Consider the following 11,828-nt stretch of genomic DNA (forward strand, 5'->3'; position numbering starts at 1 on the left):
CCTAGGGTGGGTGCCAGTGGCCCCTTGCCTCCAACTGTACCTAGCAAGGTATGTGGTGCCTCCCAAGAAAAGCTCATGATGTTGAATACCATAGGGAAAAATAAGGGAAAAGAGCCCTTCTTTTTGCATGGGAAAATGCCAAAAACTGTGTGAAGGAAAGCAATAGAAACAACGTTATAGTGTCTAAGTGCGCTTGCTTGATTTAGCAGATACCGAGCATGGTCATGGACCAAAGGATTTTGGGGGACTACTTGAGAAGAGATCAGGATACCATCTGATATGTCACTTTCTTTCTATGTAGAAAGGATCCCAAGTACATGTGCTCAATTGTAGATCACACACACACACACACACACACACAGTATGTCTGTGTCACTCACTCGAGAACTCACTGCACAGTCTTTCCATTCCTCTTCCTCTTTTCTCAACGTGGACATTAGTAAAAAACAAGCTATTGCCTAGAGGAGACTACAAACTGCATTGTAGTCTTTCCATTCATTCTACAACATTTTTGAAAGCAGTAATCATCTATGTTTAAAACAAGCTATTACCTGGGGGAGGCTACAAATCAACGTTGTTTGTACTTTAGTGTGGTGTGGAAGGCACTTCTTTTGCCTTAGTTTTTGGTTTTAAGCTCATACATCAAACAATGATAATAACCAAAGCTGCTATAGTTGTGAAAGTGGTTTATTGCATCCATATTTTGCAATATTTTGGTCCTGTGGGTCAAGAAGTTCATCCTTGGTATCATCATCGCTAGTTTCAATCCATACATTTTCATGATGGCTTATGACAAATATTTGATAACCATATATACGTAGACGACCCATTCCATTCTTATGGACATCGTTGTAAGGTAGATTGGATTACTAAAGCTGTAAATCAACTACACTTCACGTAGGTTTAGAGTGGAATATTCAATTTACACTGTTTATGGACATAGCTATAAGTCGGATTGGACCATCAAAGGCGCAACTTGGCACTATTTTGCATAGGCCTCATTGCAAGATCTTTTATTAGAATTTTAAGGTCCTTGTCAAATTCATGCACATAAGATACGAGATTGTAAGTAGTTAAATCATGGTGCCTTTAATACTGAAGTGCACTCTGAAAGCTCACACAATTTAATACATCATAAGGAATGTAACGTTCATACAAAACTGAGGTGGTTGCAGACACATCCGGAGGATCACACGAGCAAAAGTGCTCTCTCTGGAGTCTTTTCTTGGATGAGTAAGCAGCATACTATCAGATTCTTGAAGTTGCAACTCGCCATATAAGGCCTGCCTCTGACGAGAAATGTTGATGAAACATAATATTTTTGAAAATTGGGTCTTTTGCATCACCAGCAATGAGCATGGTGCCACCTCATTGAAAGTTTTCCGTGATTCAGCAGATTCTTGTTCTCACAATTGCCCAAAGATTCAGTGACGACTTGATGGTTCTCAAATCCCTTGTTTTCGATACTAATGCTCAGCAATAATATAAACAATTCTTTGAGCAATCCTGTGCGTAGCGAAGACAACCCAAACCCATGCTCTTTTTCTTCCTATTTGAGTGTTCTTTGCTAGCAAATAAACGCTTCAAAATTGTTCATGGGAATACAAATGAGAGAGTTGTATCAAAGGTACAAGTGCCAGCATGTTCCGCCTTCCTGTCTTGATATTTCACATTCGTCAACAGATTGTTCAGGGAGGACAGGAAAAGGCTTGCAAGCATAGGATTGCTCAAAGATTTATCCACACATCTCAAGAGGATGCTCATCTTACTGGAAGTAGCCCCGCTGAATTAGGAAGACCTTAATTCTCTCCTATTTCGACAACTCTTCTATGGCTTCTTCTGTGATTACTTCACACACACATACACATACATTCTGTTGATACACACGTTGCTACTCCTGCGCATGCATGCCGATGATCCATCTGAGGCATCATGCCCTCCATATAAATTAATAGCAACTCTCTTCCCTTCCATGTTCCCTACGGGTACTCTGATGCATGATGCATATTCTATTAGACCTTTGCATATCATACAACCAATAACGATCAGGACTTCTGCACTAATTAGTGCACAGGACACACTGAATTTTTTCACGAAACATGTAACAATCCCGTGCAGGCGCATAAGGATCGGTTAATCTTCTTCTTGTTCTCCTTTTCTCGAAAAGATGGTCCGGTCACCTGATACACAGCCCTACCGACTCTCTAGGTAACGGGTTAATGTAACCGTCCCTTTTCACATTATGTGAGATCATAGCATAGCTGTCGAGCAGAGCAATACAGTAAGGTATATCGCTAATATGAGACTGTAGGATAGCAACAAGGGTAAGTCATCTCAAGAACCGCAATGCAAGCATTTTTGTTTTATTTTCACAAATATGGAACCTACTTGATTTGTAGGTAATAGACTTTCCCTTTTCTCCTATTACTACGATGTTTTCCAGATTTTCGCAAATGGCTTTGCAGGGTCATGATAGGTAACACCCATCCCTTCCTTTTGTTGCTCTATTCGGCCATTCTTCCTTGAATATTCGCAAACTTGTGACTTTATATAGTAATTTAGTAAGGCCATTGTCTATCAAAGGTATCCTGCGGGTCTCGTTGAACGATGACTTCATTATCACAAATGGCTTCACAAGATGATGATAGGCAATGGCTTTCCCTAGCTTTTGTTGCTTGATCATGCCATTCTTCCTCAGTATCCATGGACTTGTGACTTTATACATTGATGTAGTATTGCGTTGTCTTATCATAGGCATTCGGCAAGTGTCATTAAATGGTGCATGAAGTTAGTGACCGTGTTGCTAGAAGTTGCCTAGGCAGGTTCACAAGCTAGTAATCGAAGGCATCAATATGGAAGAAGTTAGCTAGAAGGGTCACTGTTCATCTTTTGAGAATTGATAGAGGAACCTTTAACATTACAATGATATGTCATCGTAAATAATTCAAATGATCATAGCTTTGTGATTTTAAAACTTCCTCACCATAGATTTTGAGAGAGTTTTGGCCAAATTTTTTGATTTTATTGATAATAAGGCTATGCCTTAGTTTTCATGGACACTACAACGGATGGTTTTATCAATACAAGAAAAGACCCCTCTCTTACAAATTCACAACATGTGAATTGGAGACCAATGGGTTCCCTTGTTCTCCCATTTGATAAGGTTTGTCCTCATTCCTTAAGGCACTACAAGACTTCTTTGAAAAACATGAGATTTAGTCTAACTAATCAAATCAAGCATACGAGTTGACTAGTTTGTTAATCCAACTTCACCACACGTGTCTTAGTGAACCATTTGGTAAGTGTTCGCAAATAATTTGGAAAAGGTTGTATTGAAAACACTCCTTGCTTTTAATTCACTATGGTTGCTCGTTCAATTCCTTACAATACCCTTTAGAGAGAGGCCCTTGCACGTTGTGGTTACATATTCAAGTTTTCATAATTAAGGGGTCAAATGAGAAGAAGGTGGCCTTTCCCCTTGGCACATTCACTCACATGTCCAATGTTATAAAGGATCAGAAGTGTTGATGAAAATCCAATTGCAAATGATGATAATGTTCATCACCTTGTGAGTTGTAATCACATGAAACTCCAAGTCACATTCCCATGAGATTTTGGTCTATGAGAAATGCATTAATGTGTTAGACTTTAAATTAACGATAAACATTTTGAGAGAGAGAGAGAGAGAGAGAGAGAGAGAGAGAGAGAGAGAGAGAGAGAGAGAGAGAGAGAGAGAGAGAGAGAGAACTTGAACAATTGTTTGTCATCTCATCCTAGCCATGCATGTGGGCTTCAAAATGAGACCCTAAAGAAAAATAAAAACTAAGTACCTAGTAAATTAAAAATACTTTTAGATTAACTTGGCATTCACACCTTGGCTGCATATGTTGGGCTAGGTGTGTAGTCTTACCTACTATCTTGAAGCCCACACCCTAGCCACCACATGAACTAGATGCATAGTCTCACAGTGTTAGGAAGTGGAGCTTGTTTCCTAGCTATGCATGTGGGATAACTGTTGCAAACTCTAAGTCTCACAAGAAGTAGTTGTATCTTGGTGCCTGCTTTCTAGCTATGCATGTGGGCTAGGTGGTGGCATCTAGGTCTCATAAGAAATAACTATCTATAGGTGTATGTGCGCTAGTCTTACATGTCAGATAGGTGTGTGGCCTTCAGACTCTTTTTGTGTAGTGTTCTATTAGTAGACTTTGAAAGTGATTTAAGTCTATTCAAATAATATAATTGTGTTTGCATATTTATCTAAGGTTAACACAAGTGCTTTATCAACAATAATGTTCTAACTCAAGTGTTTGAACATGCCACACTACATTAAATTGTCTTGTTGTTACTATTGATTTTACTCTATTCATGATCAAATAAGCACTATAAAAATGCTAAGTTCAATACACCACACATAATTTAATAAAATACGATTTATTGACAAGGATTAAAAATCGATTGGTTTCATCTTGTGCCTATTTACAGGGTTCAAAGCGAATGTCCCCTACATTGAAGAAGAGCAACCTTACCTTCCCCTCCCATACTATGGAATGCCACATGTAGATAAAGCTAACTTAAATTAGTAGGATACACATAGACTCATGCAAGAAGTGATTATGTGTTACTAAGAGCCCCTTTCATAGTATGGGATGCTGTATGTAGATGAGGCTCACTTAAATTAGCAAGATCCATATAGACTCATGCAAGAAGTGATTAACAACCTTGTGTGGGAGCTCACGCTCGACTGCCAATACCCACGGATTGCTTATTGTTTCAAGCGTTTCAAGCTAAGTGCAATGACTACCTCTCACATAGCCATGCACACTCTCACACCTATAAGTGGAGTGAGCTTACCTTCATGCCCAATCGAGTTGCCTCCTCCCATGAGCTCTTTGATGGCTCCATGATCCAAGGTGCAAGCTTAATCCTCAAGCTCCAAGCTCCAAGATCCATCGCCGCGGACAAGATAAGAGAAGAGAAGAGAAGAAGAAGAAGAGAGAAGAAGATAGAGAGCTTCTCCACCATGGTCCCTCACCTTCACACACTCACTCCCTTACTCCCTCACACTCCTTCTCTGAAGCAAAAGCACAAGCAAAAGCAAGAAGAAGAAGAAGAAGAAGAAGAGGAAGAAGAGGAAGAAGAGCTAGTGTTAGCCACACACAAGAATGGGCTTCTTCATTCACTTTTTTCCTTTTATACATGCCCTACCTCTTCCTTGGGCGCCCATCCCTTTTTTACATGACTCGCCATTTTAGCCTAGGTCCTCTTTCCCTATTCCCTTCCTATTTACATTGTTCATTCACCCATGCCCGTATAGATTCACAAATTGCGTAGAAGGGAGGTTGACACTCTTTTACAAAAATTTAGGGCGTGCTTTTGTATTTAGAATGTGCCTCTCCCTTTTTGCACTCGCCATGGACTTTTAAAGTTGCTTCTATATTTTTGGCCATTTTCCTTCTATTTTTTTGTTGGGCTGTCTTTTTCACTTTGCCCTACATCTTTTGTTTTTCTTTTGCTTTCACCAGGGTTAACATTATCCCCCTCCTAGTAGAGTGCTAGTCCCATGGCACTTATTGGTGAGGGCTTGAGTGGTTGAAGGTTTTCCATGTGGATTGATGATTGGGCTTTGGGGGGATTGGCCATGGAGAAGAAGCATAACAAAATGGATGTGAGGTTGTGGAGGGCTGAGAAGAGATTGAGTGGGTGATGGAGGCCTCCGAGATCAGTGATTGGTCATGGGTTATCGAATGTACCTGAAAAAGAAAATGAAGTGCACATTTGGATTATAGTATACCCCTATTCTCCGTGGGTATGGCATGTGGATGGGATCGTTGCGCTCGTCCATTATGGTACTACAGAAGGCCATCCAAGCATTAATATTGGAGTCCCATACATATTGCCACCATTTTGATTGGGCTTCGTATCCATTGATGGTCTTTGGGATCTCCCAAACCTTGCCTTGCTAGTAGTTCGTAAGCTCTCTTTGTCATCTTGTAGGGTATTTTTCTTTTTCCTCTGTCCATTGGTTTCCTAGTTGTTGTTCAAGCATGATCACCTACTCCACCACTCTTAGAGACATGACCCTATCTAAGGAGTGAGGGTAGTGAAAGGAGAACTCAAAAGGTTGGCGTTTGTTCTTCCACTACTCCCAGACAACTAGTTCCTATGCCCAGTTCATAGGATAGCATTATTCTCTTTGTGGGATCTGGACTTTAGGAACTTGCTATGGTTGGCTTCTTAGCCTCCATTGTGCTTGCTCCACCATCTCTCTTCTCTTTCTTTTTGCTTCCATCACCCTTTTTGGAAGTGCGCTTCCCTTGGGATCTTCCGATGGCATCTCTTGCCGTGGTGGGCTAGGATCACGTAGTTGCTCTTTCTCATCTTGGCCTTGCTCAAAGTCTAGCACCTCTTCCTGCACTAGCTCTTTTGTCTTTTTAGTAGGGCATTGCATCTATTGTTCCTATTCTTCGAACCCTGACTAGTCCAGCCTACCTCAAGTACTGTCGTTGTTGCTTTGTGCTTAGGCTAGTGCTGGCTTCGGGGGTGCGCTCTTGGAGGCCGTACCTTATGGATCTTATTGTAATTTCCAGCTTCCTTTTTAACCCTTCTATTGTGTCCTTGCCTTTAGCTTGGGTCACATGCATCATGATATTAAGAAAGTCTTGCTACTAGACTTCTATACTTGCCACCACTGCTCCGTCCCCTTGCTAGTGCCGTGATTCGTTCACTTTCTGCCAAGGCAAGGCATTTGACAAGGTCTTTGAGCCTTCCATCACTCTTTTCTTTCCAAGCCTTAGCCTTCTCCTCCATCTTTTATATGGCTTAAGTCTGCTGCTGCAGTAAATCTAGCCGACTGTACTAGTAAATCTGGTCGACTATACCAGTGCCCTATCGTAATGCTGACGTGGACTGCTGTACTGCTAACGTGGAGCCTGTTGTCCACCAACCTGCTAACGTGGAACTTGCTGTCTACCAACTGTCCAGGAAATGTCTATCTAACAAGATGATCACACAAGAGACACATGACTACTAACACCCCCTCTAGATCATGGATCTGGTTGAAGGCCAAAGAAGATGCGGATCCGAGGGTGGTAGGAAGAGTGCAAATGTCCACAAAGTCCATCGATGAAGAATGCCAGCCAAGGACCAAGACCCCCTCTCCAAATGCAAACCTGATGCAATGGAAGGCCACCAGAGGCCAAGGGAAATGGAGAGGTGTCAAACAGATCACTCCTGAAAACTCCAATCGAGGATGGGTGAGCCAAGCCTTTGACTCACCTGGGAGACGATAGCGAGGAACTATTGAAGGCATCAAAAGCTACATAGAATAGTGAGGAACTATCGAAGGCACCAAAAGATGCATATAATAATGACCATATCCCTTCCAACAAAAGCTGCATAGAATAATGACCATATCCCTTTCAACAAAGAATCTCTCTTCAGGTCCACACAGATCAGCCCGATTACAGGCCCAGTGGGATAGAATAACGACCAACAAAAGCTGCATAGAATAACAACCATATCCCTTCCAACAAAGAATCTCTCTCTTCGTGTGCTCTAGATAGCGAGGAACTATTGAAGGCACCAAAAACTGTCTCTTCATGAATCATAAGGGAATCAAAGAAGTTTTTAGGAGTGATCTGTTTTATGCCTCTCCATTTTCCTTGGCCTCTGGTGGCCTTTCGTTGGATTGGGTTTTTATTTGGAGAGGGGGTCTTGCTCCTTGGTTGGCATTCTTCATTGACAGACTTCATCGACATTGGTACTCTTCCTGCCACCCTCTGATTCCCTTATGATTCATCAAGGGCCCAACAAGGAGGAGGCCGGGGTCGTCACTCTCCATCTAACTAAAGAATTTGGAACATCCATTGGTGGTGGCTCCACTGTGGTGGCTGGTGGAAGGGAAGACTCTGTATATGAAGAAGAATCTCTTCCAAGAGGCTCTAGCTTCAAAGCAACTATCTCTAGGGCCCAACTCTCTCTCGAATCTCCAAGTACAAGGTTCTCCTCACCCCCCTCTAGGGCCAAAACTTCCACAAACCATACATATCGACTCGTGTAGACATTCTGCTTCACGGGATCAAAAAAGTGATAAACTTGGGATTGGGAGCTATAGCCAACAAACACCCGTCTTCAAAAAGCCGTTATGGTGGGGAAGTGGGGTTTTTTGTGATTGGATGGAGTAGGGTTATTGTGAAGGAGGGGGGGTGGGTGTGCCATATTTTGGTGTGGTGTGGGGTTCTTTGGGGTTGGGTGGAGATCATATTGATCTAGTGTGTCTTGTTATAAAGAGAATGAGCCTCTTATATAGGCTGATACAAGAATCTTTTGCTAACCTCATTGATGACCTCACAACACATAAAGTAGGTTCACATAACATTCTCTCATGGGTGTAAATACATCTCCCTTTCTCCACCAAACAGAGGGGCATTCACATGAGCCTAGTTGAAAAGCCTATTTCTAACAGGGTGGAGCAGGGTTCTTAGGGAAGTTGTGCCATGTCGTGAGAGAGTGGGTTTTTTTGGGGTTGGGTGGAGCGGGGTTTTTGAGAAAAGAGAGTTGGGAGGAGAGAGGGATGTGTGTATATGCCATGTTGTGGCAGAGTGGAGGCTGGGTGTAGGTGTTGTGCCATGGTTTTTGAGAGAGAAGGTGCATGTGCTATATCTTTGGGCAGTGGGTTTTTTTTGGGATTGGGCCAAGCGGGTTTTTGAAGGGGGGAGAGGGGATGATGAACCATGTTGTGGTGGGGGAGTGGGGTTTCTTGTGGTTAGGTGGAACGAGGTTTTTTGGGAAGGAGGGAGGATGGTGTGCCATGTCATGGCGCGATATGTAGGGTTTTTTGGGGTTGGGTAAAGCGGGGTTTTTGGGAAGAGGCTTTGCCTCCAAAGGAATTGTGTGTTGGGCATCCCAAAGCATAAGTGAGGGCACCAAATCAGGTTGAGATGAATGACAATACCAATGTCGAAGAGGAGACAGAGATTGGAGCGTTGAAACCTGCACGAAGAAGTGTGTGGGAATGAGGAGACGGGGCTACTATGTATAGCTGACATGAATCATGTTCCCTTTTCATTCTCAATCATTCTCCTGGAAGGAACTACTACTAGGTGAATCTAATAGGATCATTGGTTATGGGACATGGTGATGAAACTCTGAAATGGTTTGGTTGCATATGAGATAGAGGCCTTTCCCCACTATTTGGAAGCTTGAAGGCCCAAAGAACAGCATAAAACTATTGGTATAAATAAGTCTTATCATCAAAGGCACATTCCCATCAATAGATGTAACCACCTATGGGCTATTTAAAGCCAACATCCAATACAAGAAACAATTGTACACTCTCGTTAATATAACCATCTTCTTCTTGTTTCTTGCTCCCAATTCTCTATCTCTTTCAGTTTGTTGTGCATCTGTCATGGCTTCCCTTCTCAACCTTCTAAGACCTCCTAGTTTCACCACATGGTATCATCGCACGGGGACGGTCCCCGACAGACCATGCCCACCACTCCCTCCATCTACTACTGCACAGCCCTCTGCCCTTGATCTCTCACCTGAGACTATTCTCCACCTGTTTGATGGCTTTCACAGCCTAGCCTCACCTAAAGCCAATGCAAGCACAACTGTTGACAACAAAGGACAGCCATACGCAAATGCAGATGGGGCTATCTTTGCCCGACATGGACCGACGGGCTGTCTCTCTTCTTGCAACATCCGACTTGGCTACTGACTCCCTAGCCAAAGTCGTTGACAACCAGGCACAAGGCGATATGTCCACTAATGCAGCAGAAAGTCAAGTAGAATTCATGCCTGCTCTTTTGAGCCCAGCAGGAACTCAAGGCAAAGCAACACCCACAAGCACACAGGCAATAGAAGCCTTGGAACGTAAAATTCTCTAGGCACACTCACTGGCATTGAGAAAACATCATTACCATCTATTCCTGCTCCTTCCAGATCTTGAGCATCTTCTCCTTATACTGTATGTGGTGGTTCAATTGCTCTTGAAGAGTCACATGGAGTCAGTTTTCCACCTCTACCAGCCTTTTAGCAGACATCTTATCTTTTTATGCCTTGGCATTGTGCAATTCTTTGAGCAACCGTTCCTTTTCCTGTTTCTCCTTAAGAGATATGCATAGGCCTGATTCTTCACTCTTTCCAGCTCCTCGGTGAGCTCACCTCTGATTTTCTTCATTTGTTTGAGGTGCTCTTCCATGTTCTTATTTTATAATAAGAGGACTGAGAAATCCATCTTCAGCCCTATCTCCTCCCCTACCTTTGTATCATGGGGCTCTTTTGCGTTCTCTTCTTCCTTCTTTGCCTCCACTTCCTTCTTTGCTTTTCCAACTCCTTCTTCATACCATTTATTTGTCTCTATTGCTAGGTAGCTATTTGCCACGTCTTTTCAAGTTGATAAGCTAAGAATGCATCTCTTTCTGCCTCTAGCTCTACCAACACTTCCTTCCTCTCTTCCTTCACCTTTTCCAATTGGGCTAGCAGCTCTTTTATATATTCATCATAATTTATTGGCATTGGCATAATCTTTCCCTTTTCTCCCTGTTTCGATGGGATAGAGCCCTCCTCACCTCACTCACTAACAATTTGTTCTCCTCGAACCCTCGTGTTGTCACTGGGCTTGGAGATGAGCTTCCTTCTTCTTTACAGCTCGCTATATGCTTCTTCCTTCATGGGTGAATGAATGGGTGAATGCACTGGAGACCCACGTGGTGGTGAGTACTCATGTGTTTCTTTTGCCACTTCTTTTCTCTCTACATCTCCCACAGCTTCCTGGATTATGGTATTTAGCACACTTCCAAACCCTATGTTGGTTGATTTGGTCGTTGGTTCCTTTCTTGCTATCTATGTTGTGGAAGCTAGATACTCTTTACCTATTGCTCTAGGACCCATGGCTAGCCCTTTTCCTGAAGACTCAATGATTTTACACACATAGCTGTTCCAGTTGATTTCATCCAAGGATCTAGCTGTAAGGCTCTCGAGCAATGGTACTCTAATCCTACTCATCAAAGCATTGTACCTCTGGCTAGAGAACAATGCGTGGATCATTTTTTCTTGCATTCTAATATCGGGGCTGGGAATGTCAGCTAAACTGATCCCATCATTTGTGTACACCTTGACCCTCTCTATTCCCAATATGCCATATATGTCTCTCTTTTGTTGCTTCTCACGCTTGTTGACAAGCCCTAGAGCCCTTTCCACTAGTTTATGACTCAGCTTGACTTGTACTCTTCGAGTCTCCTCTCCCTGCCTCACCGTCATTGTGCCACAGTTCCTATTGGTGCGTCGAAGGATCACAAGAACTCTGTGAACTTGCCATAATCGATGGCTTGGTTGACCTTCTCTAGATACTTGTTGAGGTTGCACTGGTCAATGATCAGCTTCACAGTCTCCTCCTCTATCACCCTATCTTCTAGGTTTTGAATGCTTATGTATTTGAGCTGGTTAAAGGCTCTCATTTCAATAGTCTATTGGACTGCTCCTCTTCTGAGAATGGAAGCTTGCTGCCTTTGTCGTGGTGCCCTGCCATCTTGGGTTCTTGTCATGACACAACAACTCACTATTAGTTCACTTGAAATGATTTTTTGCAAAAAGATAAGATGATTACAAATGTATATTATGGAACCATGAAATGTTTACCTATAGAATGAAAAAAATTGCTTCAAATAGTCCACACATTCCAATAAGAATTTCATGAAAATTTTCCTCAAGTACAAGTATACTTTAACCATCATTTATTGCTTTTGAAATCTAGTTTGAGGTTCAAGTCATGTTTTCTTGTCCACCATACCTCCTCCCCCTTTGGGAATGATGAATATTCTTCA

At 42.5% G+C, this 11,828-nt stretch overlaps 1 protein-coding gene across 4 annotated transcripts in view; it reads left to right on the forward strand.

The window, feature by feature from the left end:
* LOC148022144 (SPFH/Band 7/PHB domain-containing membrane-associated protein family) overlaps positions 1 to 547 on the forward strand; it is a 39,154-nt gene extending 38,607 nt beyond the window's left edge. For all 4 annotated transcript variants that reach the window (XM_087697776.1, XM_087697778.1, XM_087697779.1 and 1 more), the window contains one exon: positions 210 to 547. In XM_087697776.1, coding sequence (XP_087553902.1) covers positions 210 to 278 — 69 coding nt within the window. In that variant the 3' untranslated portion in view covers positions 279 to 547. The remainder of the gene's footprint in view (positions 1 to 209) is intronic.
* Positions 548 to 11,828: the final 11,281 nt, after the last annotated feature.

The sequence above is a fragment of the Lygodium microphyllum genome, chromosome 17 (assembly GCF_053477565.2).
Source record: "Lygodium microphyllum isolate KBCC chromosome 17, Lygodium_microphyllum_v1.1.10, whole genome shotgun sequence".
NCBI lineage: Eukaryota > Viridiplantae > Streptophyta > Polypodiopsida > Schizaeales > Lygodiaceae > Lygodium > Lygodium microphyllum.